The 25,158-nt window shown below is 38.3% G+C and overlaps 1 protein-coding gene across 1 annotated transcript in view; it reads right to left on the bottom strand.

Annotated features, from left to right (window-relative positions):
* Window positions 1–25,158, bottom strand: part of FAT3 (FAT atypical cadherin 3) — a gene marked incomplete in the record, with an annotated part of 408,024 nt that overhangs the window by 112,558 nt on the left and 270,308 nt on the right. The window contains 1 exon segment of the mRNA XM_072402567.1: window positions 951–1,265. Within this exon segment, the coding sequence (XP_072258668.1) occupies window positions 951–1,265 (315 nt within the window).

Genomic DNA, 25,158 nt, shown 5'->3' with positions numbered 1-25,158 from the left:
GGGGGTATGGAATGGTGGGTGAAAAGTGAGGGATTTAAGAGACAGAAGAAGATGAATAGGCAAGTTTAAAAAGATGGGTTTTGAGAGCTCTTTTAAATGATCAGAAAATAGGAGCAACCCGATTAGGACAAGGAATGGGAACAATTCCAGAGAGTTGGGGCAGCTCTAGAAAGGTCTTGGAGCCGTGCACGTGACAAGGTTATGATAGAGGAAGTCATTATTAAGTCATTGAGGGAGTGATGAGAGCGAGAAGTGGGGGGATAGCGTATCTTCTTCAGTCTTGGAGAGCTTTTTCCAACCTTCTCCCTGATTAACTAAGATTGGTTTAATTAGGTATTTTGGAATTCAGATATTATTTTGCTTCGACTCATTATCCAATATTTGGTTATTTTTATCCATGGTCAGCACTTTCAATAATTGTGTTTGTTATTTTTTTTTTTTTACATCCCCCTATTAAATCGATTTTCACAGGATCTAAAATTTACATGAAAAGAACCTTAGTTTTATTTAAAGTTTCAGAAAGAAATTTTCAAGATGCATTTTCCCATAATCCCAACCTATGCCTTTAAATATTCCAACAGAAGTAATTCTATTAAGCAGCGAGCCATCCATTATTTAATAAATAATGGCCATAATGTGTGGACAGAACGCCGAGACTTTAAATTAAACTCGACGGTTCCAATGAATTTTAAAAGATCTATTTCTGGTTCTTCGTCGTCTAAGCTGTTGAGCGTGGTGTACGGCAGATCTGTTTTGAATTAAAGACAAATGTATCATTTATGCCAGCACGCTGTTCTAGCCTTTCGGGTTCCCGGGGGAATTGGCCGCTTGCACTTGCAAATTTAAAATACAAGTAGGTAGTGAAGTGTTTTGATTTTGCATTAGCCTTGTAAATAACCTTTTTGGCTCACTGTTAAACAACCTGAAATGAATGGATAATGAATTCTTACTGTTAGGATGTCGTAACTCCCTGCTGAAAACTGCTTTCTTGAAGACACCATGCCTGTTTTAGGGTCAATAAAGAACTTTCCATCCTCGTTCCCATCTACTATGCTGTAAGAAATCTCAGCATTGGGACCCTCATCTTTGTCATATGCGAAGGCTCTGTATATGGGTTCCCCTCGTTTTTTCCGATCTCTTTCTGGAAGTTTGATTTGATAGACCTTCTCTGGAAACTGAGGTTTGTTATCGTTTTCATCCAGAACTTGAACGATGACCCAGACGGTGGACTGCTTGGGTGTAGGACCACCATCGCTGACCGTCACCTGAAAGAAAACACAACTTCTTAATACAGGAAGATGTATTTATAATAACAAGTCATTAATAATCAATTAGCTGTTGGAATTTGTTTTGGACAGCCTTCAATGTCTCTACTTCTATAGCATAACATTTTGCATAGTATACAATAAAAACACCCAAATCCTATTGCTTGTGAATTTATCCTACAAGCTTTTGTCTCAAAGTAATGTAAGGAAAGCAATGGCCAGGTCATAACCATTTTAGAGGAAAAATGATTCATGGGATAGGGGAACACTTCTGGCCAGCTCAGCCTCTATAAGATAATAAAAGTAGGTGGCTTCAACCCTGTAAGGTAGTGTTCCTAGAAGAAGTAATAGTGCACTGCAAAAAATGTGACTACAGTTTTCCTTCCTATATGTTGCTGCCTATCTGCAAGTCTCTTTTAAGATATGCCTGTGAAATATAAACCAATTTAAAAATTCAATATTTTAAAAGGTAGATGAGGCCAATATTTGTGTGGAGCACCCATTAAGACTGCCTTTATTATCACTTTTACAGCTTCAACAAAGTTCAACTGACCATCTTCATGTTTGGTCCAACTGCATAATTATTAGCGGGCTGACCCTGAACCCCAAGTCACTTTAAATGGACAATTAAAAAATAAATATTGGTACAGTAAATTAGCAAAGTCAAAATGATTCCTCTTGTCTCTGCTAAAATATGCAAAAAAAAAACAGCCAGCCATACAGGTTTATTTACTTCTAACACCTCGTCGCTCATCCTGCTTTTAAATCGATGTCAGGAAGCCATTAGAACTAATTTTCTTGGCATCACTTTAATGAGTCGAATAATCTAAGTTCAGAAAAGAAAGGCTTTCACTCTGTGACATTATGTCTGATTACCATGTCTTCCTATTCGCCAAAGACTGCCAATTATTTGTTATATTTAGAAGCTAGCAGACGATACAACTAAATGTAATTAGCCAAAGGCTGATTAGCTCAAGAGTGCCAGGACAGGTAACAGAGAAGGGCAATCTGGTCATAAAATAGGATAAAGAGCTGTAGAAAGAAGATTCGTCCTTTCAGCACACTGCGGAGTTCATGCATATGCATTTTTTAAAATCAAGGCTTCTGGAACTAAGCAATTTCTGCTGGTATACGGAATACTTTGGTGTATTTTGTTTTCTATTTCAAAGTCCTTCCACATGATGTGCCCCCTATAAAGGGATCCCTATGCCATTGTTAAATGGAGCACCAACCCAGATCAAAAGGAACTGCAGCATTTTTTGACAAATTATAACAACATACCTCGAGTGAACATTGCCACATGCATCCCCTGGCAATTGCTGTGCTCAGTTGTTGGGTGATATTCAAAATAAATTGCACCGCAACACAGCACACAAAGTGCCGGGTGTTACTGAAACATAGAGGTCCAAAGTAGGTCGAAGGAAAAAATATATTTCATGTGGAAATAAACATTAACTAAACTACATTCACAAATGCTGCAAAGCATTCAAGAGATGGGAGAGACCATGTTATTGATGTCATAATTTACATAAGGATTTTAAGATATTTAACTGATATATATGATCCCAACGCATTTTGCTAGTAATTTTCTTCTTCCTCAGGGCAGTGTCGGTTACCAGGGAGTCTTAAAACAGATAGAGTAAAGGAATGTCATAGAAGTATCCAATTAAGTAAAAATCATAAAAAAGAAAATACAAAGACGTCAAACAACAAAAGGAATGATTACCCTTGAAACTCTTTATGTATATGACGTGGAGTAATTACAATTAGTCATAACAAATTCGGCACTAGGCTTCACCACAATGACGAGCAAGCACATACTATCAAACCCAAAACTGCTGCAATACATATTCAGGTTTTAAAATCTCTCTTTGGATAAAGATCAGCTTTTCTCAACCTTTTTACCCCTGAGGAATCTTGCACATAATTTTTAGGTCCTAAGAACACATTTTTGGAGGGTCAATAGGGGAAAAAAGCCTCTTAAATTGGTTACCAGTGGAAAAATTGCCTTCCTTACAGTGGTAGCTAGACTAGCACCTTTATAGAAACCTAAAAACACAATTAGAGTTATGCAGTTGGCTTTATCAAATGGTTTTGGCCTCCAAACTATGTAGTCACTATCAAATGAGAAGTTTATCTACCACAGTTCATGAAATCTCTAGAAAAGTCTGGAGAAACCCTGGCCCTCCACAAAACCCTGGTTCTTAAAAGCTAATATATATTATGAAAAATTAAAGAAAAAATTCATGCAATTATAGCCTCTGTTTATTAAATCTGTCATCTTCATGCAGTAATATAACCTAGATTTTTCCTTGTAAAAGGACACTTTGGGTATTGCCTTGTTGAGTTCTATCACGCTCTATCTCTGCCATGACAATTCCTTTGGCGAGGAGATCTAGTGAAGTTGTATTACGAAGGGATGGCAGCTTTCCACGCTGTTGAGTCAGGTAATTTTGATTATTACACATTGATTGCTCTGCTGTTTATCAACCCAGTAGTTCTCCGCAGCAGCACAATCCCTCCCACTGGAGCTTCTGTTCCATAGAGCTATAAGCAAAAGCGCAATTTCGCATTGTATCATCCCTCCTGCTGTAATGCTAATGCTAAAAAACCCGTTGCCACTATAATCTTACACAAACACCCCGTAGCATGGCTGAAAATCAATAGAGACATGAGGGGGCAGAAAGCAATAATAAAAAAAACATTATCTGGCCGATCACAGAGATTTAATATGGTTTTAGTTCTTAGGTAATGGACTTTAATTCTGTGAAAGACGAAGAAAGAAAAGATCGCTACTGAGATAGAATATAACTACATGACATGCAGAGAGCAATTATTGCTTTATTAACATGTAAGAAGGTCAGTAATTCAATAAAATTGCTTGAAATTGAACTACAGAAAAACAGCTAAAGCAATAAATAAAATACTGTTTTACCCGCAAAAGGATTTGTATTTTTGTACAGAGAGAATAACACGACTATGTCCAACAGCTTAGCTCTGCTTACCAGGGAAGGAGATTTTGTGCAGCAGTTAAGTAACATTTTTTGGGCTAGTCTCTTCCCCAGCCTGTGAATGGACAGCAAAAGAGAAGCAGCACATTGATAAGATCATCTTTCTTCGATCTCCTCTAATCATCATGTTAGCTCTTGAGCACTGCTGCCCATTTGATTGGCTTCTTTCTTCTGCCACATTTCAGGCCCTATTGTACTTTTCTAATACCAAGCCCCATTTAGGTACTTACTCTACGTTTTAAAAATACATTTTAATATGTATTATTGTATACACAATTACTTAAATGTTATACCTGGCTGGGGTGCAGGAAGAGATGCAATAGAACAAAAAATGTGAGGCCCTTGTAAAATGAATGAGTGGCCACAGTATGTTGCATCCTGACTGCCACTTTGCATTACAGCACCTGATCACAGCACATGGAATTGACTAATCAAAACTATCTAATCAGCACTATTGGCAGCTCACCACATTGGACATAATACTAAAGGAGCACTATATGCATAGTATAGAGTTGTACGTTTCTTTTCCATGTCATTGTTCCCTGACGCAATCCAACACACAAATGGCTGATGGGAACATCGATTTTTACAGTGACTGGCACATACCGCAGCCTGACTACTGGCCATTGTGGCCATGTTGATTAGAGTTTAAAGGTTAGGCAGGGCATTACTGATAAAAAAGTTGCCCTAGCCAAACTTTGTTCACCATAATGGCGAATGGGGATTTATTGCAAACTCTGCTCAGTGGCATACCATAGTCCATCCGTTCTGATAAGCCATCTTTAAAACCTGAAGTCTTTCAGCATTAATGCTAAATCCATTGTGTGCCAATACAGAGAGTCAGTATTATTATTATTATTATTAAACAGGATTTATATAGCGCCAACATATTACGCAGCGCTGTACATTAAATAGGGATTGCAAATGACAGACTAATACAGACAGTGATACAGGAGGAGAGGACCCTGCCCCGAAGAGCAGTAGATGGAGAATCGCCAATAAAGCATAAGGAAAATCACTGAACAGCAACCATATAAAAATATGGAAGTCATCTCATAAATGACTTCCAGGTAAACATCAATAACTCAAAATATGTAGCAACTGGATATACATTTCAGCTTCCTTTTAATAATGGAAACCTCAGCGAGCCATGGTTTACATGAGCCATGGTCTCACAGGAGTTTAGCAACCTTTCATATTTTATGAAACACTACTGGAAGTATATTAGGAAGCAGAATCCTTTGCGCCTGGCTTGTCTCATCCCCAGGATCCCATCCAAGAGCTCTTGTCTGGGATAAACAATTTAGCTTCTGAGGTCATGCATAGCCTGACAGCCAACTGAAAGTTATGACAGTATGAGGAGATGACACTGTGCACCCTTTGTCTAAAATAAATATATAAAACTCCCCTTAACCACAAGACCTTGAAGCCCTGAGCATTGAAGTCACATCCAAGCACATCAACATGGAAACCATGAATAAGAAAAAAAAGAAAAGAGAAAAAAGATTCAGTTTAGGGAACTTTCAGCTCTATTCTTTCTGTAATTTGATACATAATGTTACATTCTTAAAGCAAACCTGTACTTTGTCTTCACAAGCCTATGTACAAAGCAATGGTATGTCTTCACCACGGTTATACACTTAGGTTTTTCTGCTTATATTTTACCTTCCCTGATTCCTCTCTCCATCAACATTTTAAATCAATCAATAAATCAATGTTTATTAAAGCAGTAATAACATAACACAAAGCAAAGTGCATTAAAAGAAGGAAAATAAACTTTCAAGATCAATAAAGGAAAAGAGCACATCAGATAGTTTCAAAGGTCATCAGGCTAATGGTTACGGAACAGCCATCAGGTAAAAAAAAGAGGATTTATACGTTTAAATGTAAAAAGAAAACAAAAATAGCAATAAACCCATCTTGTATTCACTTTAAAAATGTCAAGTCATTTATGCAACCTATAGCCAATGGGTTTGTTGGGGAATTATGGATAACAATAAACCAGATATCTACAGTTGTGCTGAAAATGGGTGAAAAAGGTCCAGTGCTTCTGCCCAGGGTTCCCTAATGTTATTGAAGATTCCAGGATAACAAATTATTTTTATCTGTGGCATGACAGAATATATATCAGTATTCTGGGTTTGAAAGGTTGCAGGGGTAATTGCCCTTCAATGTATTACAAATGAGTTTAAAGGCCTAAAGCAATGCTCTACCAGGGGCTAAACTTGTGACAATATATAGCATGATATGGAAGACAAATCCCAATATGCACTCCATGGGAACCAAATAGATAAAAACATTGTATCCCTTCAGTTCTAGGACTGTTTGTAAGGTATGAAAGAGATCATTCCAGTAATTTTGTGAGTTTAGGGAATTGCCATATCATGTGGACTCCAAGTTCTTTTTACATTTTAAGGCATATAGCGTAGACAACCCAACCAAAAGCATATAGGCATTTGGACTGCTGAAGGGGAGTCCTGCAACATTTTGAAGTTTTTCCCACTACTCCATTGGGCCAAGATTAGAGGTGTTGCTTGGATAGGCAATCAAAAATGTATGTCTACAATAATCCTTTTCATTTTCATTACATACCCTATTTTAGACCCATTGATCACTTATCAACAGGTGCTTCTCCATGCAAACTTTCTCAACTTTTTCAACATGGGGGAACGTTTCAGTCTTAGGGAACCCCATCTACAATTACAGTACATGAGAATGGTTGGTAGTGAGTGAAAAGAAAGTTTAATATAATTCAATTATTCTTTATTGAAATTTTGAACAATATAATTACAAACAATAGGGGTTATAAAAAGGAATGAGTACATTTAGAACGGGTGGAAAAGAGCAAAACTAGACAAAAAAACAGAAACAATAAACAGGGGTTAAGGAAATTACCAGTCTAATATTTCAGCGAAAATACAAGTCCAACAAGATCTTGTTTAACACACAACATTGCAGAGGGGATGATCAAGCCAGGTTTTCCATTTACTATAGAATTTATCATATGACATGCTCATGGTGGCTAAGAGTTGCTCATATGCACAACATAAATTAGGATCCCTAACAATATCTATATGGCTTGGGATTTGAATTGTTTTCCACAATTTAGTAATATGCAAAATTGCTAACAGCAGAATATGAATAACAATTGTTCTACTGCTACTAGGGAATCGTTCAATATTTATTTGTAAAATAGCCAGTTCTGGTGTAGGTGTTATCTGAGTAAGGGTAAGGTCAGATATGACCTTACTATGTTCAGCTGAAATACTAAGGTCCAGTAAGATCTAATGGACCTACAAAACCACAGTAAGTGTGACAATGAGCCTATATCTCCACATTTTCCCCAACAAGTAGCAGAATGATCCCCTGAAAATTTTGATAATTTGTAGGGTGTAAGGTACAACTTATTAATAATACGTTGGAGGAGATCCCAATGATTTTCACATCTAGTGGCTTTATAAGTATCTTTTATAGCTTTAGCGCACAAATGGGGGGAGATAGCCTTACTTAATTCCTTGGACGATTTGTACATTTTAGGAGTTGCAGAAAACTCTAGATTTTTGTTAGGTACAATATAGTATTTCGATATACTTCCTCGTTGTATAACAGACTGTTGGAAAAATGATTTAAAAGAAAGATTAATGTTAAAATCTGTGCGCAAGGGGGATGTCTTAATAAGATGCTTAATTCTTAGGTGGGTAGAATATTCCTTGCCGGGTAAGTGATACGTGGATTGTAGCGATTTATTGCAAGTGGGAAGAATGTCATCCTTACAGATAGCCAAAAAATAACTAGTGTCAATTAAACTGACCTGAAAGACACACATTGCTGAAAGAAACCCAGCAACCACTGGAGGAACCCAAGGGTTGTTTAAGTTATACTGGCCTAAACAATGTTTCAGTTTTCCTCTTTCCAGTAACTACGACTACTTTAAATTCCTAAAAGGTGCTCCTCTGTCATAAAGAATATAAATTGTTCAATGTTTCATGATCCTGTGTCAATTACTCTGACTAGCCAGAGGCAGCCCCCCACCCCTTTCTCCTAATACTGTGCTTCATTTAGCAAAACTGGTCCATAGTCAGAATATCAGTTTCGGCTGGCAGTCTGGGATTAAAATTGGCTCCGTGTTTCTTGCTCATTCGTTTTTAAGGCCATATGGTCTACCTGGTGAGTACAAATCTGTTAATGATTATACAACGTGTCTTTTACTAACCGTGGGATTAGGGAAATATAATTATGAATTGCATTGCTCCAGGGAAAAGTAATTACAGTTGAAATGGTGTATTTCTATGTAGTGGGCAAAACCAAATCATTTGTCAGGTTTATTCCTGCTTAATAAATGTTAAACCTGCTAAATGTACATTTGGTAGCGCAGCAAAAATTCTGTATTATGACTGAATTAAATCTTCAATCCAATAAAGTATTTTTGCAATGCAGGCACAATATGTTTTACATAATAATCAATAATCCTCTATTAGTGGTCATAAACAGGTATCTACATGAAATATTGGCCTGTTCTAATAGACTCAAAGACATGCATAGGCTCTCTGCATTTAAAGTCAAATCTCACCAATCTGAATGTTCTGCACCCCACCTCTGGAAAGGACATGGAACCAACAAAACTGTTGGTGATGTCATCCTACAAATATACAGCCCTTAATTCCATTAAATAATGAATTATTAAGAGTTAATATGGCTAATACTACCTATTTATATTGTTTATGTCTTTGTTCAATGCAAGGCCCCCTTGTTTATTAGTGGGTCACCTGCCTGTTCCACTACAGACAAAAACACTTGCAGGAAAAAAGTTATTAAAAAAATACCCTGTACATCAGTGGTTGCCAACCTTTTCGGACCTACGGACCACTAAACCTACGGGCTCGGGACCACGCATGCACAGGGAGCAGTGTGTCACTCAAAGGGGAAGAAACCAATGGTAGTGCCCCAGGACCTGTAAAACTGTTACACTCTGATATCTAATTAGTGACTACTATGACATCTAGTTTAGGCCTGCCATCTCCCCCACCTTCTTATTGGTCCATCACTAATATGATGAATGTCGCCAACAGTCAGTAACCCAAAGGGTTTTTGAAGCAGCCCATCATGATGAGCCAATGGTGAGCCAATACTTAATTGCAAATGAGAGGGAAAGGCCAAATAACTGTATACATACCTTTTACTCAGTTGTCTTCTGCAGTTCTTTACTTCTATGCTTCAGTGATTGGCAGACTTTATTTCTACACAGAATGGTGCTCACATATGGGTGGTAGATGGGTATTCTAGCATGACAATGATGCAAAACACACGGCCAAGGCCACAAAAGAGTGGCTCAAGAAGAAGCACATGAAGGTCATGGAGTGGCCAGTCTCCAGACTGGTGAATAGGGGATCAAATACTTCACCCATTACAACATACATCAAGCTCTGACTTTTGAGCTCTGGGTTTTTGAGGGTTTTTTTGTTGTTATTGTGTCTCTCACACCTACAATAAACCCACCATTACAATTAGACTGGTTATTTCTTTGTCAGAGGGCAAATGTACAAAATCATCAGGGGATCAAATACTTATTTTCCGCACTGTAATGATGAATGAATTCTGGCCTGTAAAAATGTTTTTTGAGCTCAAGGTGGTGTGTTGTGTCACCTTCAAAGTTTCTGTAGAGCTCCCAGGGTTCTTCTAGAGGTTGCTAGGGGTTTCTTCAAACTGTGGCTACTTGATCTTCCATTTGATATGTAGTTTTGGGGTCAATGCCACTTGGTATAGCCAACTTCAGATGATAATGTTATTGATCTAGAAAGGTGGTATTTTAGTCATTACAATGGGGGGACATTCTTTCCACTGGCCACCAATTGAAGAGGCTTTTTTGCATTAATTCTCCCTATAAAATTGATTTAATTTGGGGTTTCCTGAGACCTTAATTTTATTTCAAGGGTTGTAGGATCACGATAAAATGGATAACGATTTGCATAGTTCTATTTTTTAAATTAAAAACTGTTAGAATGAAACCCGTATTCTCTTTGCCAAACCTGGAAAGTTGTTTTTTTTTACGCTATACTATTACTTTAGGAGCTAGTGATTATATACGCAGTCATTCCAGCCAGAATACATTCATAAAACCGGTCTGGGGCTGCAAAGGGTCTGGTGTATTCACCGGAAAGACTTAATAATAATGATAATGATAACAACACACCCAGTTTCAAAATATTCATCTTTTTCTCTCTTCTCATTTTCAAAATCAGCAGGAACTAAATACCTTCACTATGGCTTATTTTAATTACTTTAATTGCTTCTCAGCATTTAAAGCAGATGGTCCTAATTTACCCAATCACAAGAGCTCTTTATATGGAAGCAGCAGCAAGCCACTAAGACGGTATATTACATGTTACAACGCTATAATTGTGCTGCAAAAGGAGAAAGCAGGTACATTGTGAACATGCAGGTGCTGAACGTTCTGCAGCTAAGCTGTGTTCATTCTCACATTTATCCCATTGGAAACAATTAACGCCACAATGGAGAGCAGTAAATGAACCACTTTGAGAAGTCTTTCAAATGTTTCAGGTTTTTGCTCCATGTTTTTTAATGTAAGTGTTTGCTTCTGCCTTCTTTATTGTACTTTTTTATTGTTGGTGTAATAAAAAACAACGTGAAGCAGTCTTATTTATTTTAACAAAAGAGCCACTAGAAGAAAAAGATATATTGGGTTTTATTGTATAATTTGTTATATTTTAAGTCCAGAAATCATGAGCCAATTAGTTTGATCTAGATGGTGCAGACATTTGAAATGGTGAAACTTCTAATACTAAAAATAAATCTTTACCACTTAACCAAGCCCCAACACTGAACCGCAAAGAACTCCTATTGCTCAAGGTTCTTACGCTTATGTACTACCCAATACCCTCTTCTGATTGAACATCTTCTGACACCACTCTGTCTCAAAAAGAACCTTCACAGAAATGGGCCTGATTTATTGAAGTTCTCCAAGACCAGAGAAGATAGACTATAATGGGAGAACCTGGGTAATCCAGCAAACTGTAATGGTTTTCCCAAATGTTCTTCAATTGTTATTAATAGGCAAACATTTTCAGTCCTGGACCAGATCCATACCTTATATGCTGGATCACCCAGGTTTATCCATGATAGTCTATCTTCTCCAGTCTTGGAGAGCTTTCATAAATCAGGCGCATTTCTGTGAAGGTTCTTGAGACAGATTGGTGTCAGAAGATGTTCAATCAGAAGAGGATATTGGATAGTACATAAGCGTAAGAACCATGAGCAATAGCAGTTCTTTGCGGTTCAGTGTTGGGGCTTGGTTCGGTGGTAAAGTTTTATTTTTAGTGTTAGAGGTTTTACCATGTTCAAATGTCTGCTCCATCTAGATCAAACCCCATTTACCCAAACTAATTAGCTCATGATTTCTGGACTTAAAACAAAACAAATTATACAATAAAACCCAATATATTTTTTTTCTTCTAGTGGCTCTTTTGTCCAAGACTCTTGGTTCCTATACTCGTACATCATGTGGATCACTTTTTATGTATGCCTTAACACTTAACTCTCTTCTTGCATATACCCTTGAAAGTGAACACAAGTTTTATTTAAAAAAAAAAAACAACAGTATAATATTGCACTGAATGTTTAGTTGAATTGCAGCCATATTCACGAAAAGGCATCACTGTACTATACTTCAGAAAAAGGTTTGCGTACCTATACAAAAAAAAAAAAAAAAGCCTTTTAGCCCAACCCTGTACCCAAAAACCTCCCATGAACTATCCCTATACTTAAATTGTACTATTAGGCCATTTCCTACCTTACCCCACATCAATTTGTTATGTGTTTCTGTGCCAAAATAACAACACAGAAAACTCCAATTTAAAATTGCTAGCATCCCTCTCAGAGTGAAATAGAGTCTATCATTTCTGAATTCAACAATAAAGAAATGTCCCCGATGCAGATTCCAGCTGAGAGAAAATGACTACAGCAAAAGCTGAAAAGACTCCAGCATGCAATATCACAAACGACTGCTATTTGTATGAGTCCATATATAAAAAAAAAAAACCTTCACAAAAGTTTTCAATGTAACCGGGGGAGAATACAGACATTGTGGAACAAGGGAGCAGGTCACATGACTATTCTTCCAAAGTTCCAAACAGAGAGACGTTTTACCCTGCAGTCCATGGAAGGACAGAGAGTACAAAAGCTGGTATGGGGCCCTTCCTGAGGTGCTTGGCATCAGTAGGCAGTAAATCTGACATAACAGCAAAGACAGCGATAAATGTACTAACCACTGAGATAATAGTCTGCCATGGGCTTCCCTAAGGAGTTCACACACTATTGAAAACCTTGCTGTGACATTTTAAAAAATCATGTCCTTTAATGTTAAAGGTTTAATCTCAGATGGAAAAAAATTATTAGAGAGTATATGTTATTGTTTGATTATAGTAAAGGGGAGGACTGGGGTACTGCGGTACAGTTAAGACATTAATCCCCCTCCCCACTCCCTGGGCTTACCAATTGCACATCACAATTGGTGGCACTTGCTGGGCACTATACCCGCTGCTCCTTCATCAAAACCTTAAGGATATCAGCAATGCAAAAACCCACCAATGCTGATTCTGGAAGATGTGCCAAAATAAACCACTTCATTTTGAAATACCCACCTTTTACTATACTCATCAATCAATAAGGCGCCACGGAACACATTCCATAGTACAATTTTTGATAGCCCACAGAATTCTCCTCCTAACATGAAAGGGTTGATTGGTTAGGTTGTGCCCCAGGCTAAAGTTTCCAGTCCTTCAATGTGGCCATGTTATGTTAGTTGGCCATTGAACCATCTCTTTCTCGTGGTTACATAGGGTGCAATTCAAGAAACATAATATTAAAGGAGAACTACATTTTATTCAATCTCCATGTTTCTCAGTGCTGTCTTCCCAAACTTCTGATAGGAAAGGGCACATTCACATCTTTAATGGTCACCTCGTTGGAAGCCATTGTCAACTGCTGCCCTTTAAAGAGTATAGAAGTACTTTACATTCTAGTGCTTAGGACTTTCTGTGTGTATCAATGGTGGTGGGGTCTTCATGGTAGTGCAATTGAAAGGGTGGGTTTCAGGGTAACTCTATAGGCCCCTCCAAAGTAATGTAGCCACCCACAAACAAGAAGAAGTACATTGAACTGAGCTGAATTACAAATGAATGTAAAGCTGCAAGAGTAGCTAGCTACATACAAGGTACTGAGGTTAATAGCACTCATTTTTATTATTTTGGAGTTTATTTCCACTTTAAAGAAGATTTGAACCCAATCACTAAAATCTCAAAGCTTTATCTTTCTTTAAGCTCTCTAAGCCGTAACGTGTTATTGTAATTTCAGAAGTAATTTTCCATTTAAAACCACAACTTTTTCTGCAAGAATACCTGGTGATCCTGTAATGTAAGGCCTTGTTTAAGCAATTATCAGATGGCAACTTTCTGTTATTTGCATTGTCATTGTGGGTTTCAGTGGTAATGCTAATTTTTTACCTCATTTCCCCTTCAAATGGCTCCCCTTTCTTCCATCACCAGGACAAACTCACCTGGAGTCTCCCTAGCGGGTATGTGGTTATCAAAAAAAGCTGGATTCCAACCCAATACACAATAACATTTTTGACATTAGATGTACTTTAGGAGCTTAATTTTTCTGATTTGAAGTATAAACAACAGTTCTAGAGTGAATCTCTACCCAAGGGCTAAGATCTATTGACTCATCTCTAATAAGAAACAGTATCTGAGACCCAAATATGGTAGCTCACACTCGACAGGTAAAATGGGCTTTGTTCTAGAGATAGCTTAACCCTGAAGTCACAACTTAGTAACAAAATAAACCAAAGGAGACAAGGAAAAGGCGTTAAAAAACTTTGGTGCTGTTAGCGATTTCCTTTAAATTGATAATTTTTAATACAGGTCACTTCTAAAAGTGAAAATGACAGGTAACCTTTAACAACACTTTGGTTTTATTCAGACGTTAGGTTTCAGCAGTTGCATTATACAATAACTTCATTAGCACAATATTTAACGAGCTGTCAGCCATACATATTCACAGTGTGTATTAACCGAGGCTGTGAGAAACTCTGGCATTCACTGTTTGCCAAGTTTTAGCGCATAAACTGACAGCTTTATTATAAAATGTCAAAAGTGCTTATTTCATATTATTCATATTCCGCTAAACACTCATTCCATTAAATGAATCCAAAAAATAATGTGGGCTCCATTCCACATTCAGATCGTCTTAGTGACTGTAATACAAGGTTAGGGTTAGAGACATTCACCGTTGTTACCTGTCCATTGGGTTTTCATAAAGACGGAGTTAGAAAGCTTGCCATAATTTACTGCTCAATAAATGGTCAGTCCAACTATATGAATCAGCCCCTGTAGACCTCCTGTGGAGCTAGCAGTGCCTTTCTGGGTCATTTTCTTCCCACCATCTCGTTAGAATATTATAAGTGAAGGTGATACCACCTTCCTAAATCAACCAACTTAAAGGTTAAATCAACTAAGTCACCAATCTGTCAATAGACAAATAACGGATCCAACACTGTTGACTTCTACATGAGTTCCATGGCCGTCATCCATTGGTAGGTCACTGACTTGTGAACAAGCACATGCATTTCAGGTCTCTCCATACTTTTGTTGGGATGTATACTTGTTCACTGTCTGTGACCAGAAGGTTTAAAACAATAAAATACAGCCCAGGGATAAATGTCTACCAAAACTGATCTACAATGGCAGATTCTTTATCATCCTAGTCTCTGGTTCCCTTTAATACCTGCCTATTTTTTCACCTAAACCTAACACAAAAAACACTTTCAACATCTCATTATATGCACAGGTCTGATCCGATCAGACTTTTTACAAGCAATCTGCTCTGTAGTCCTTGGCACATGCCAACCCAAGATGTAGGGGACATTGCAAGCCGGTATTTAGAAAAGAACAGGTGCGGCACCCCACCTATAATTGGTTACCGGGGTGGTAAGTGCCTCTTAAATGATGGTGCAGCGAGCCACAGTAAGGTTGATGAGGCATCTGTCAATTACGGGAGTAAAGTTAATCTGGCACTGACAGATATATTGTCTGATCTGAATATGCATAAAGCTCACACGGTGTATATTAAAAGAAAAGCAATGGGTTTCTGGAACCGAGATCTCAGCTTGCTGTCAAATCTCTCAATCAGACAGGCGGTAAATGCATTATGCACCTGTCATGTCAACATAAAAAAGATGTACGTTTAGGGGGGAAATGTTCAGTTTGTTATGAGTGAGGCGTGTTTTACTGCTATCAGATAAAGTTGGGTATTAACATTTTATGAAATAACCAGGTTTTGTGGGTGATGATGTGAGAAGAGGAAACATAGAAGAGACAGCAGTACAACAAAGGGAGAACATTGGACAGAAGTCAGATACTCCCACGTCCTCCATGGACTGTTATAGCCAAGGGCTTGTCTAACCTCATTTTTAAAGAAGAGGGTCAATAACCCATATCAATGTTTTAAAGTGGGTAAGTGTTAGGAGCTGTTACCTAACACCTACAATCACAAAGCCTCCCAAAGGTTCTAACTGCAAAGTAAAAACAAACTTTTTATGTATTTGCATGGCTTGTTCTTCCCAACCTTGGGACTGTGAATTCATCAATAATGCTTGTTGTAGACTGCAGTGTTCTCCCCAGCTCTTTTTAGCTGGGTGTACCGCCCGGCACCTTTCAGTGACTTCAGCAAGCCAGAACCGTTTACAGACTGGATGAGCATCATCCAACATTACCTAGTACTTTCCTACCTTCACTTTACTGTCCCAGGCTCTCCCCCTTTTATTCATTGGATCTCAACACTTTTAACCATATAGGCTTATCACCACATGTGGATGGCCTGCACAAGACAGGGTGCGATTGTGTTTTCAGAATCTGGTTGCAATGCACATAAGAGAACAGAAACAAAATAATATAATCACTGCGTCTAAAATAAGGCATATAATTAAAATTGTAAGGTTGCATTAAAAAAAAGGAAGGAGGAAACTAGGGAAGGACAAATATTAGCATAATAAAGTTCAGCTTTAAGACAGATCTAAACTCATCTTTCCCCACTCCATTGCCAGTGCCACCATTTTAGCCTAATCTTCCCAGTTTTAGATCTTGATTGTCCAGGCTAGAATGATGTAACCCCCATGCATTATTATACAGTATATATATATATATATAGCGCCAGCATATTACGCAGCATTGTACAAAGTCCATAGTCATGTCACTAGCTGTATCTCAAAGGGGCTCACAATCTAAAGTCCTTACCATAGTCATATACCTTTAATATAATGTAAGGCCAATTTTGAGGGGGGCAATAACCTAAATGCATGTTTTTGAAATGTCGAAGGAAACCCTTGCAAACTCCAAGCAGATAGTGCCCTGGCCAAGATTTGAACTTGCGACCCAGCAGTAACCACTGAGCTACCATGCATGCCTATAGGTGTTCATTCATTCCCAACATCCAGCTATTCCAGGGATAATACACTGAGATGAATTTGAAGCTCAACCAACATTCAAAAAAAGATTGGGAACAGGCAAGCAAGGTAAGTTGTTTTATTGCAGAAGAGACATCGCCTATTCCTTCTGCAATACAGAACATGCCTGCTTGAATTTTTTTTAGAAAATTTTAGAAAAAGTTTAGAAAAAAAATAGGCTAATTGTTTTTTGACTTGAACAAAGAAATGCCCTCTAGTAAAGCTTGTAGAATGTTTAAATGCAGTTTAAATAAATAAAATGAAGTCTATCACACTTTGTGTTGTTTGTCCCTTTTCTCACAATTTTTTACTTCAAACTTCTATCCTTTTATGCACTTATACTGCCGGTGCACATTTGGGCCACATCTGAAGCTTTTTACTAGTGCTCGGCGGCTCGGCAGAGGTAGTTATGGGTAATATCAGGACTTTGCGTATATTATCCTGCACCTGTCAGGCTGCATTACCTTTGGCTCCGCTTTATAGTGTGCATCTGTAGGCTGGTAAGATGTGGATTGTTCTTTGGAGGCTGCATTCCATAAATAGCTTTAAGGCAGGGCTTAATGTATGTGATGGTATAATGTTCTCCCTTCCAGATCAGTTTGGGCACCCTGCTGGGCTCGAGCTAAGTTTATGCTCTTGTTCATAGGCTTTTATTGAAATGAAATTAGAGAGGCCCAAGCTCCCCGCAGTGTAGTTTTATTAAAGTGACACACTGATAGAATGTAACAAAACTATTCTTCAGGAAAAGTCAGTACAGGTGCTAGGCTGCACCTCCGCAGCAGACTCCGGTGTGATTAAAAGGCAAGACATTGCTTTGAAATGAGAATCTGAAAATCATTAAATAGAAACAATTATCCTGTTCGCCTTTACCTGCTACAATAGGAGACAAAGTTATAAGTCATCTTTACAGTTTAGTTTGCGCTAGAAGGTTGGATCACCTGCTTTGTAAACCACATATAGCTACTTAAAATAGAGGTAAAACTTCACTGGATGACATTAAATCTAACCATACACTGTGCAACAATAAAGGTGGCCATTTAGTACAGTTTACAATTGCAACCATGATTGATGCTTTTTAATGTGACAAAACTGGAGATCAGGGTGAAACAAACATTAATGATCTACATATCCTACCAACATGCACTCCAGCAGAAGTTGCATATCATTGCTTAAAACCGGCTACCCATCGATGACAACAGCAAAATCTGTCTGCACAATCAGTGCCGCAATAGCTGCTTTTAGCCTTAACCTGTACAGGGGACAATATATATGCAAACTGCCCAGTGACATATTTTTGTGGGTGGTTCAACAATGCAGCTTTCCATGTATTTCCTTCATCTGGGCAATGAATCAGTATCTCTGTCTCTGTCCAGTTAGCAAGGAGATGAATCAAGAAGTAGTAGTGGCGGAATTACATAAAATCATAAGAATTGCAGAACAAAATTACCTTCAGCAGATAATATATTAAACCTATATGTATTTTAATTATGTACGAGGGGGTGCTGAGAAGTTCCTGGCTTTGCCCAGAAAGAAGAGAGCCAGAGTTATGAAATAACACATTTATTCAACATATTCCCTCCTGAGACTGATGCACTTGGTACAGCTTAGTTGCAGCTTTTCTAGACCGTTCAAATAAAAGTCTTTTGGTTGGGCTGCAAACCAGCTCTCAGTAGCATTTTTGATGTCAGAAATGTTCTCAAAACGTTGCCCCTTAAGGTGTTTATTCAAATTTGGGAACAGATAAAAGTCCGAAAGGGCCAGGTCAGGTGAGTAGGGGGGATGGTGGACCAATTGGAAACCCAGGGTGTTGAATTTGGCAGCCACAACGTTGGACGTGTGCGCAGGTGCATTGCCCCCCGAAAAAAAGGATCCCTTTGGTCAACACTCCACTACGTTTTGTCTTAATTGTCTCCTTCAGCTGGTCCAGGAGATTAGCATAATACTGTCAGGTGATACTAGAGCCCTGAGGTAGGTAGTCCACCAACAGAATACCAGAAAATGGATGCCATGACTTTTTTGGACGATTTCTGGATTCAGAACTTCTTCGACTGCGGGGACCCGCTGTGGCGCCATTCCTTTGACTGTTCCTTGGTTTCAGGATCATAGATGTGGAGCCAGGTTTCATCCTTAGTCACTAAACCGGCCAAAAATTCCAGTGCAGCTTCAAAATGGGCCAAAACAGCTTTGGATGCTTCAAGTAGTTCCTTCTTCTGATCACTGTTCAAACATTTCAGCACCCACTCCTGCCCTTCCCGTATCCATCTCTCATAATTTTCTTGGGAATGAAGATATACTCCCCTAAAGGTGTATTTAGGATCCCTAACCAGTAATGGGATCCAGTGCTGTTGACGTATATGTAATAGTCGCCCCCCTTCTATAATTGTTATTTGACTGTGGTCTACCAGCATTGAGACATGCATACTGTAGGCGCATTGAATGCAGGAAATGTAATTCAAAGACATCTCCAAATATAGGAACATACAAGTGACATACAAAACCCCAGCATATGGGCTGTCAGGCAGGGTAGATGGAGGTACTTTGGTAATATTTTCAGATAAGGAAAGGGAGAGAATGTGTGCATTAAAAACAGGGAAAACATTGTAGCTTGGAGAAAAATGTGTAATTTTGGAGTTGGGCATTCACAAATCTTTGAACAGTACATAAACCAATCAAAATATAAAATATTAAAGCAAGAGAAAGTGTAAAAGTCACATACAAAAACTACTTTGCAAGTAATATTACAACAAGTAATTAAATATGTATTTACAGTTTCCCTGTAAAAATCCTCACCCTTTAAGCCATCATACAAGACTCCCAAATGACACTGGTTTTGTGATCTGAAATACATTTGGATTGTTAATAGGGAACACAAAAGCCACATGGTGAAATACCAGCTGTTACAAAACACTTACATAATGCAAACAAATCCATTTAGAGGATGCTGTGAATATAAACTTTGAATCTGGAATATTGGCAGATGGGAGCACGTTAAAACTTGCGCTGCTAAATACCAAATGCTAATTTTGCTATAAATATGGTTTTGCATCCATTGCAGCCTCCTGCTGCTAATAATTGTCTGCAGTTATCTGAAGCGATTACCAGATTTTAATTAATGGGAGATTCGGAGAACACTGAGCTTGATGCAGAGCGAGGACAGTCAGACTGGTGGTTTTAAAATGCGGCCAGATAATTAAAGGGGAATAGCTTTTTAAGCATAAGACTCTCATAAATATGCTCAGTGGAAAGATGCTTTCTGGTGTCCACTCTTTGGCTTTTGTGTGCACAATTTATTGATAATCCCATCTTCATGCCAGGGCCCGTTTCCTTCCAGACTGGGTTACATCTATTTACCACTTCTGGTAAGCAAACGGTGACAGGGGCGAACCCCCTAGGGGTGTCTTTCTGTCTTGGGCTCACAGGTATATGCTACAGAAAATTCTGGCTACAATAGTAAATGGTGCATTCAGAACCCTCCATCTGCTGAAAGGTAAAACAAGATATGTGATATTCCTGGACCAAACACAGTAGAAATTTCACTAAAGCAGAGGTTGGCAAACGCCATCCTTTAGGCTGGATATGGCCTAGCTGGTAGTTTGTTCAGAGCCTAATGCCCCCTGGCTGATCCGGCCTAATCCCGGCCGGCAACTTGCGGCGGAGCCAAAACAAACTACTGGAGCTGCATGGGGCATTTGAGCCTCCATGTGTTGGCTACCTTCCCTATTTACCGCGGCCGGTGTTAACACTTCCGCCACTGGAAAAAATACCTAAAGTGACCATGGTGGCAATCTTATGGTGCAGCAAAGTTTCTTCTCTCTTCTTCTGTTCACTTCCAGCTGGGTGTTCTTATGGTGTTCACATCATGAACTACATGATATGGACACTTTACATTAAACATAAGGAGCAGCACAATGGCTCAGTGGTTAGCTCTCTGGCTTTTGCAGTGCTAGGTCCCAGGTTCAAATCTTGGCAAGGACACTATCTGCATGGAGTTTGCAGGTTCTCCCTGTGTTTGTCTGGGTACTCTGGTTTTCTCACACATTCCAAAAACATGCAGTTAGGGTAACTGACTTTCCCACAAACTGACCTTAGCCTGTGTTAATGACATATGACTATGGTAGGGACATGAGATTGTGAGCCCATTTGAGGGACAGCTAGTGACATGACCATGGACTTTATAAAGGGCTGCGTAATATGTTGGCACTATATAAATAGTGGATAATATTAAATGTACAGGTGTGGTGACCTTTTATAATGGAGAAAACGACACAGCAGCAATGACTTCAGCAAAAGTGGACAGGCAGCGACCCACTGAGGCTTCTCTAATGCACCCCTGAACATGGAAGTGGTGCTGTCAAGGGACTTAGATGACAGCGTTAGGCAAGTATGTCTTTCTTTACATGGTAAGAAAAACTTGGATAATGTTGGACAGGTTTGAAGGGTAGGCGGTAGATGTATTTTGTCATGAAATGGACTTTAAATATCCTATGTTGGTTTCACCATAAAAATTAATTTAACCAATTACATGTCCTTGTACCTTCATCTAATACTAATGCTGTACCAGTTACAGTATATTAGGAGTGATACTTGATTGTCTTTTATACTACTTACCTTAAAGCCACTCTGCTTTTTCTTGCTTACGTTTAAACTAGGGATATACAGTGGATAAACAGAGAGATTTTTATAAAATTATGTTTGCCATAACTTTACCGATTTTGCAGCCGGTGTCATTTCACTAAAATTCTAAAACTCTTCAGTTTGCTCATTGAGCTGCTTTGGAGAAAATAGAAAAAACATCATTTTGTTCTCCCGAAGTTGTAAAGAACATGGAAATGAGACATTGTCTGGTTACTAACAGGGAAATACAGCCTGACAGACACTTTGCTATGACGATGTTTCGATGTTATCTTTCAATACGTGATCTGTCAACACATTTACTGGAATGTGTTTTGGCTGACTCAAAGAATTAAGTGGAAAGTAATAAGTGAAACGTTTACACAAATGTCAAATTAAAACATTGCAGTGCCATACACACCTGCCTGGATTCTCCCTCAGCATTCTCCAATTCAATTCCATTTATCTTCAGATTCAGTTCCATTTAATTCAGAATACAAGGGTTACTTATTACTTAGTTTCCCCAGGATGTCACCATTTCATCCAGCCAGGGACATTACTATAAAAAAGTGGACCCCCCCAAGAGAACTTTGAAGGGCCTCTGGAACAAAAATAAGGCCACCCTTATAATAAATACCTACCATTCAAACAAGCTGTGGCTACTACGGAGAGGGGATCCGTACTGGCATTGGGGAGCACCTATGATTGCCCAGGGCACTGCCATCTTTGTTTGTTAAATAGGAGTTTATTTAATGTCTGTGCTAAATGGGGGAGAGTTATCTATTACTTCTACTGTCAATCGCTGACCAGTCAACTGATCCTGTTCCCATGCCATTTGAAATCTACTAAATCAGGCTGTTATGCATGTTTTCTTTTCCCTACCTTCAGTGTCCAATCACGTCAGGAACAGAAGATATGCGGACAGCAGTAGAAACCTGGATCTGCATGGAGTGCTTAGTCTGTGACTAATTGGTAGCCCCTGGCCCAACGCCACTTATGACTATGGGGGTTGTGCGTGTGATACCTGCACCCCTCAGTAATTTCTTTTAAAATTAGTAATATATAATCATATGCAATGTAACTTGGTTACTATATTTGCACTAAATTGATCTTGAAACTAATGATGAAAAGGGTATGTATACCTGCTCCAAAAACCCATTGAGGTCTCAAAAACTTCTCCCATCAAAGTTATTTCTATCAAACCTGACCAATCAATGTTATTATTAACTATACACTTAAAAAAATGTTCATTATGTTTAGCCAATCTGCTTTCTACCTATAAGAAAACTCCATGTCTTATGATTCCTTGCAATGTATATCATGAATGCAGGTGGTTACACTTGTAGCAGCCTTTCTTGACAATTTTAACATAGGGGAACACTTGAAATAACTTTCTGGTCTTCAGGGAACCCCTTCTATAATTACTATACCGACAGCTTACAGTATATTAGAGTGGTGATCCGTGAGAAGAATGTCACCCTTTCAAAAAAAGCAAAAAGATCATTGGGGGTCACCTAAACTGACCTGAGAGACACAAATTGCTCAAGGAACATCTAGCAACCTCCGGAGGAACTAGTAATCACAACTTCCTTTAGCACAATGGTGTGGCTACAAATAAAGACATTATGAACAGAGCATAAATTGTAGCCATAGGCATTCCCTGCTGAGGATAGAAGGTATTTATAGGAACTAATTAAACACATATTAATATAGCAACAGGAAGGAAAAAAAAGAAAGGAATGTGTCATTAAGATAAAAAAAAAAATAACATTTTTTGTACTTTAGTTATGCTTTAACATGAACATTTATATCTGTTCGTCTGTTTTAGGTCTGCTTTAGGATAAACTAAGTGGATTTCTGACTGCAATGGTATGTGAAAGAAGCCAAAGTTTGTGAATAATTGAAAATGTTGCTCGAGGTCAAGAATGGAGAATTTTATAAAACAGCTTGTTATCCAAATTCAAATATTAGTTTTGCATGAACTTGGCCTAGAAAGTTATTGATTTTTTAAATTAAGACAATAGATGTGAATGGAATTAAACTCAACGTCTTTCCCTTTCCAAATCCTAAGAACAATACAACAAGGGAATATGTGTACGCAACCCCGATTCCTTCCCAGACTTACAGCATTGTTTGGATAATCTATCTCAGATGCTGCGGATTCTGCAACTTTTCGAGGTGAAGTCTTTCTAAACACAAGATCAAAGCGCTTTTGGGGAATATGTTGAATCAAAGAACTCATACATATTCAATCCCTCTCCTGGCTTTCAAATTCTTGTTAGAAATCATGAAATAAGCTTTTATTTACACCACCCACCCCCCTTGTGCAGAACTTCAATGGGGAGGATTTGAAGTCGTTTAAAAAAAACATTGCCAAAAGCTTGCTAATTTACAAGCTGATCGCACCATGGTGCTACAACAAAATTAAGGGAATAGGAAATATCGCATTTCAGAGTCTCAAAAGGAAAGCATTGAAAGAAGGTTATATCAACAATGTTCATTTCTGCTGTTTATTAGATGGAAACATGACCTCGAGATGCAAAGAGGGACGAACCCTACGCTTGGTAGCTGCAAAATCAGCTTAAGTAGGTCATTGCATTACATTAAAAATGCAGTAATTATGGGTATAGAATTGGGTATATGGAAGCCTAATATACCAGAGATTTCAAAAACGCAAAAGAAAATTGTGGCAGTAACTCTTGCTCAAATTAAGTCCTTTTTTTGGCTTGTAAGTCAGTGGGTAGACTGGTTCTCTATAGAATTAATGAACTATTGAATTGTGCAGCATTCAAAGATAGAATTACTGGGTATTTGCTGAATTAAAATGCTGGTTTTATAGCAATGATGTATTTTTTTTCCTGAATAGTAAGTAGGTAGAAAGTAGTGCTGGTTGGATGGTTTAGGGCTATTCTGAACTCAGATTGGAACTTGGAATTAGAGTATTTAAAGTCCTGATCCAACATCAAAATCAGGTTATTTTTTTTTTTAACCAGATTTTGTCCTACTATTCTACTATATCATTGGTAGGTCAATGTCCAGAAGCTGGATTGGCAGAGCCCTACTATACTATGGTAGGACTCATTACAAATATATATATAAAAGTTGAGACTCAAAATTTTCAAATCCTATTCGATCTGACCGGATTGAATCACTCTACTTCAGTGTTTCTCAACCTTTTTTCATGGGGGTACCCTTGAAAAAACTTTCAAGTCTTGGTAGAACCCCTCTATAATTACTATATCCTCAGTACAATAGCATTGCGGTAGAATGTTTCTTAGGTTGCTGGCCATTGGGAAGAATGTCAGCCTTACAGATAGCCAAAAAGATCATTGGCGTCATTTAAACTGACCTGAAAGTCATAAACTGCCCTTTGTTTAAGGAAACCCCAGCTGCCTCTGGAGGAACTCAAGGGTTTCATGGAACCCTAGTTAACATACATTGCTCTACTATAAGGTGGTTCTCAAAAGACAAAGCAATTAACTTTGGAACACATAAGGGTATATTAGTAAGGTTGGAGTAAGTGGTCCAGTAGTGAATGTCACTTTTTGTACACATGCCCCATAGAGTTTAGGTGTTCTCGGTATTCAGTGATTAGTAAAAAATCCATAGACAATCATTAAATATAGTTTATGCTTCACCACACAAATTCAGTTTTTGCTGTGAGAAAAGTTAACACAAATTATTCAGGGAAATATCTGTTATCAGGGCAAAACAGCTTTTAATTTGCCCTGTGTGTTCTTTATGGTCACTTTTA

The sequence above is a fragment of the Pyxicephalus adspersus genome, chromosome 1, assembly GCF_032062135.1.
Source record: "Pyxicephalus adspersus chromosome 1, UCB_Pads_2.0, whole genome shotgun sequence".
Classification (NCBI taxonomy): Eukaryota; Metazoa; Chordata; class Amphibia; order Anura; family Pyxicephalidae; genus Pyxicephalus; species Pyxicephalus adspersus.
This window is presented reverse-complemented; position numbering and strand designations above follow the sequence as displayed.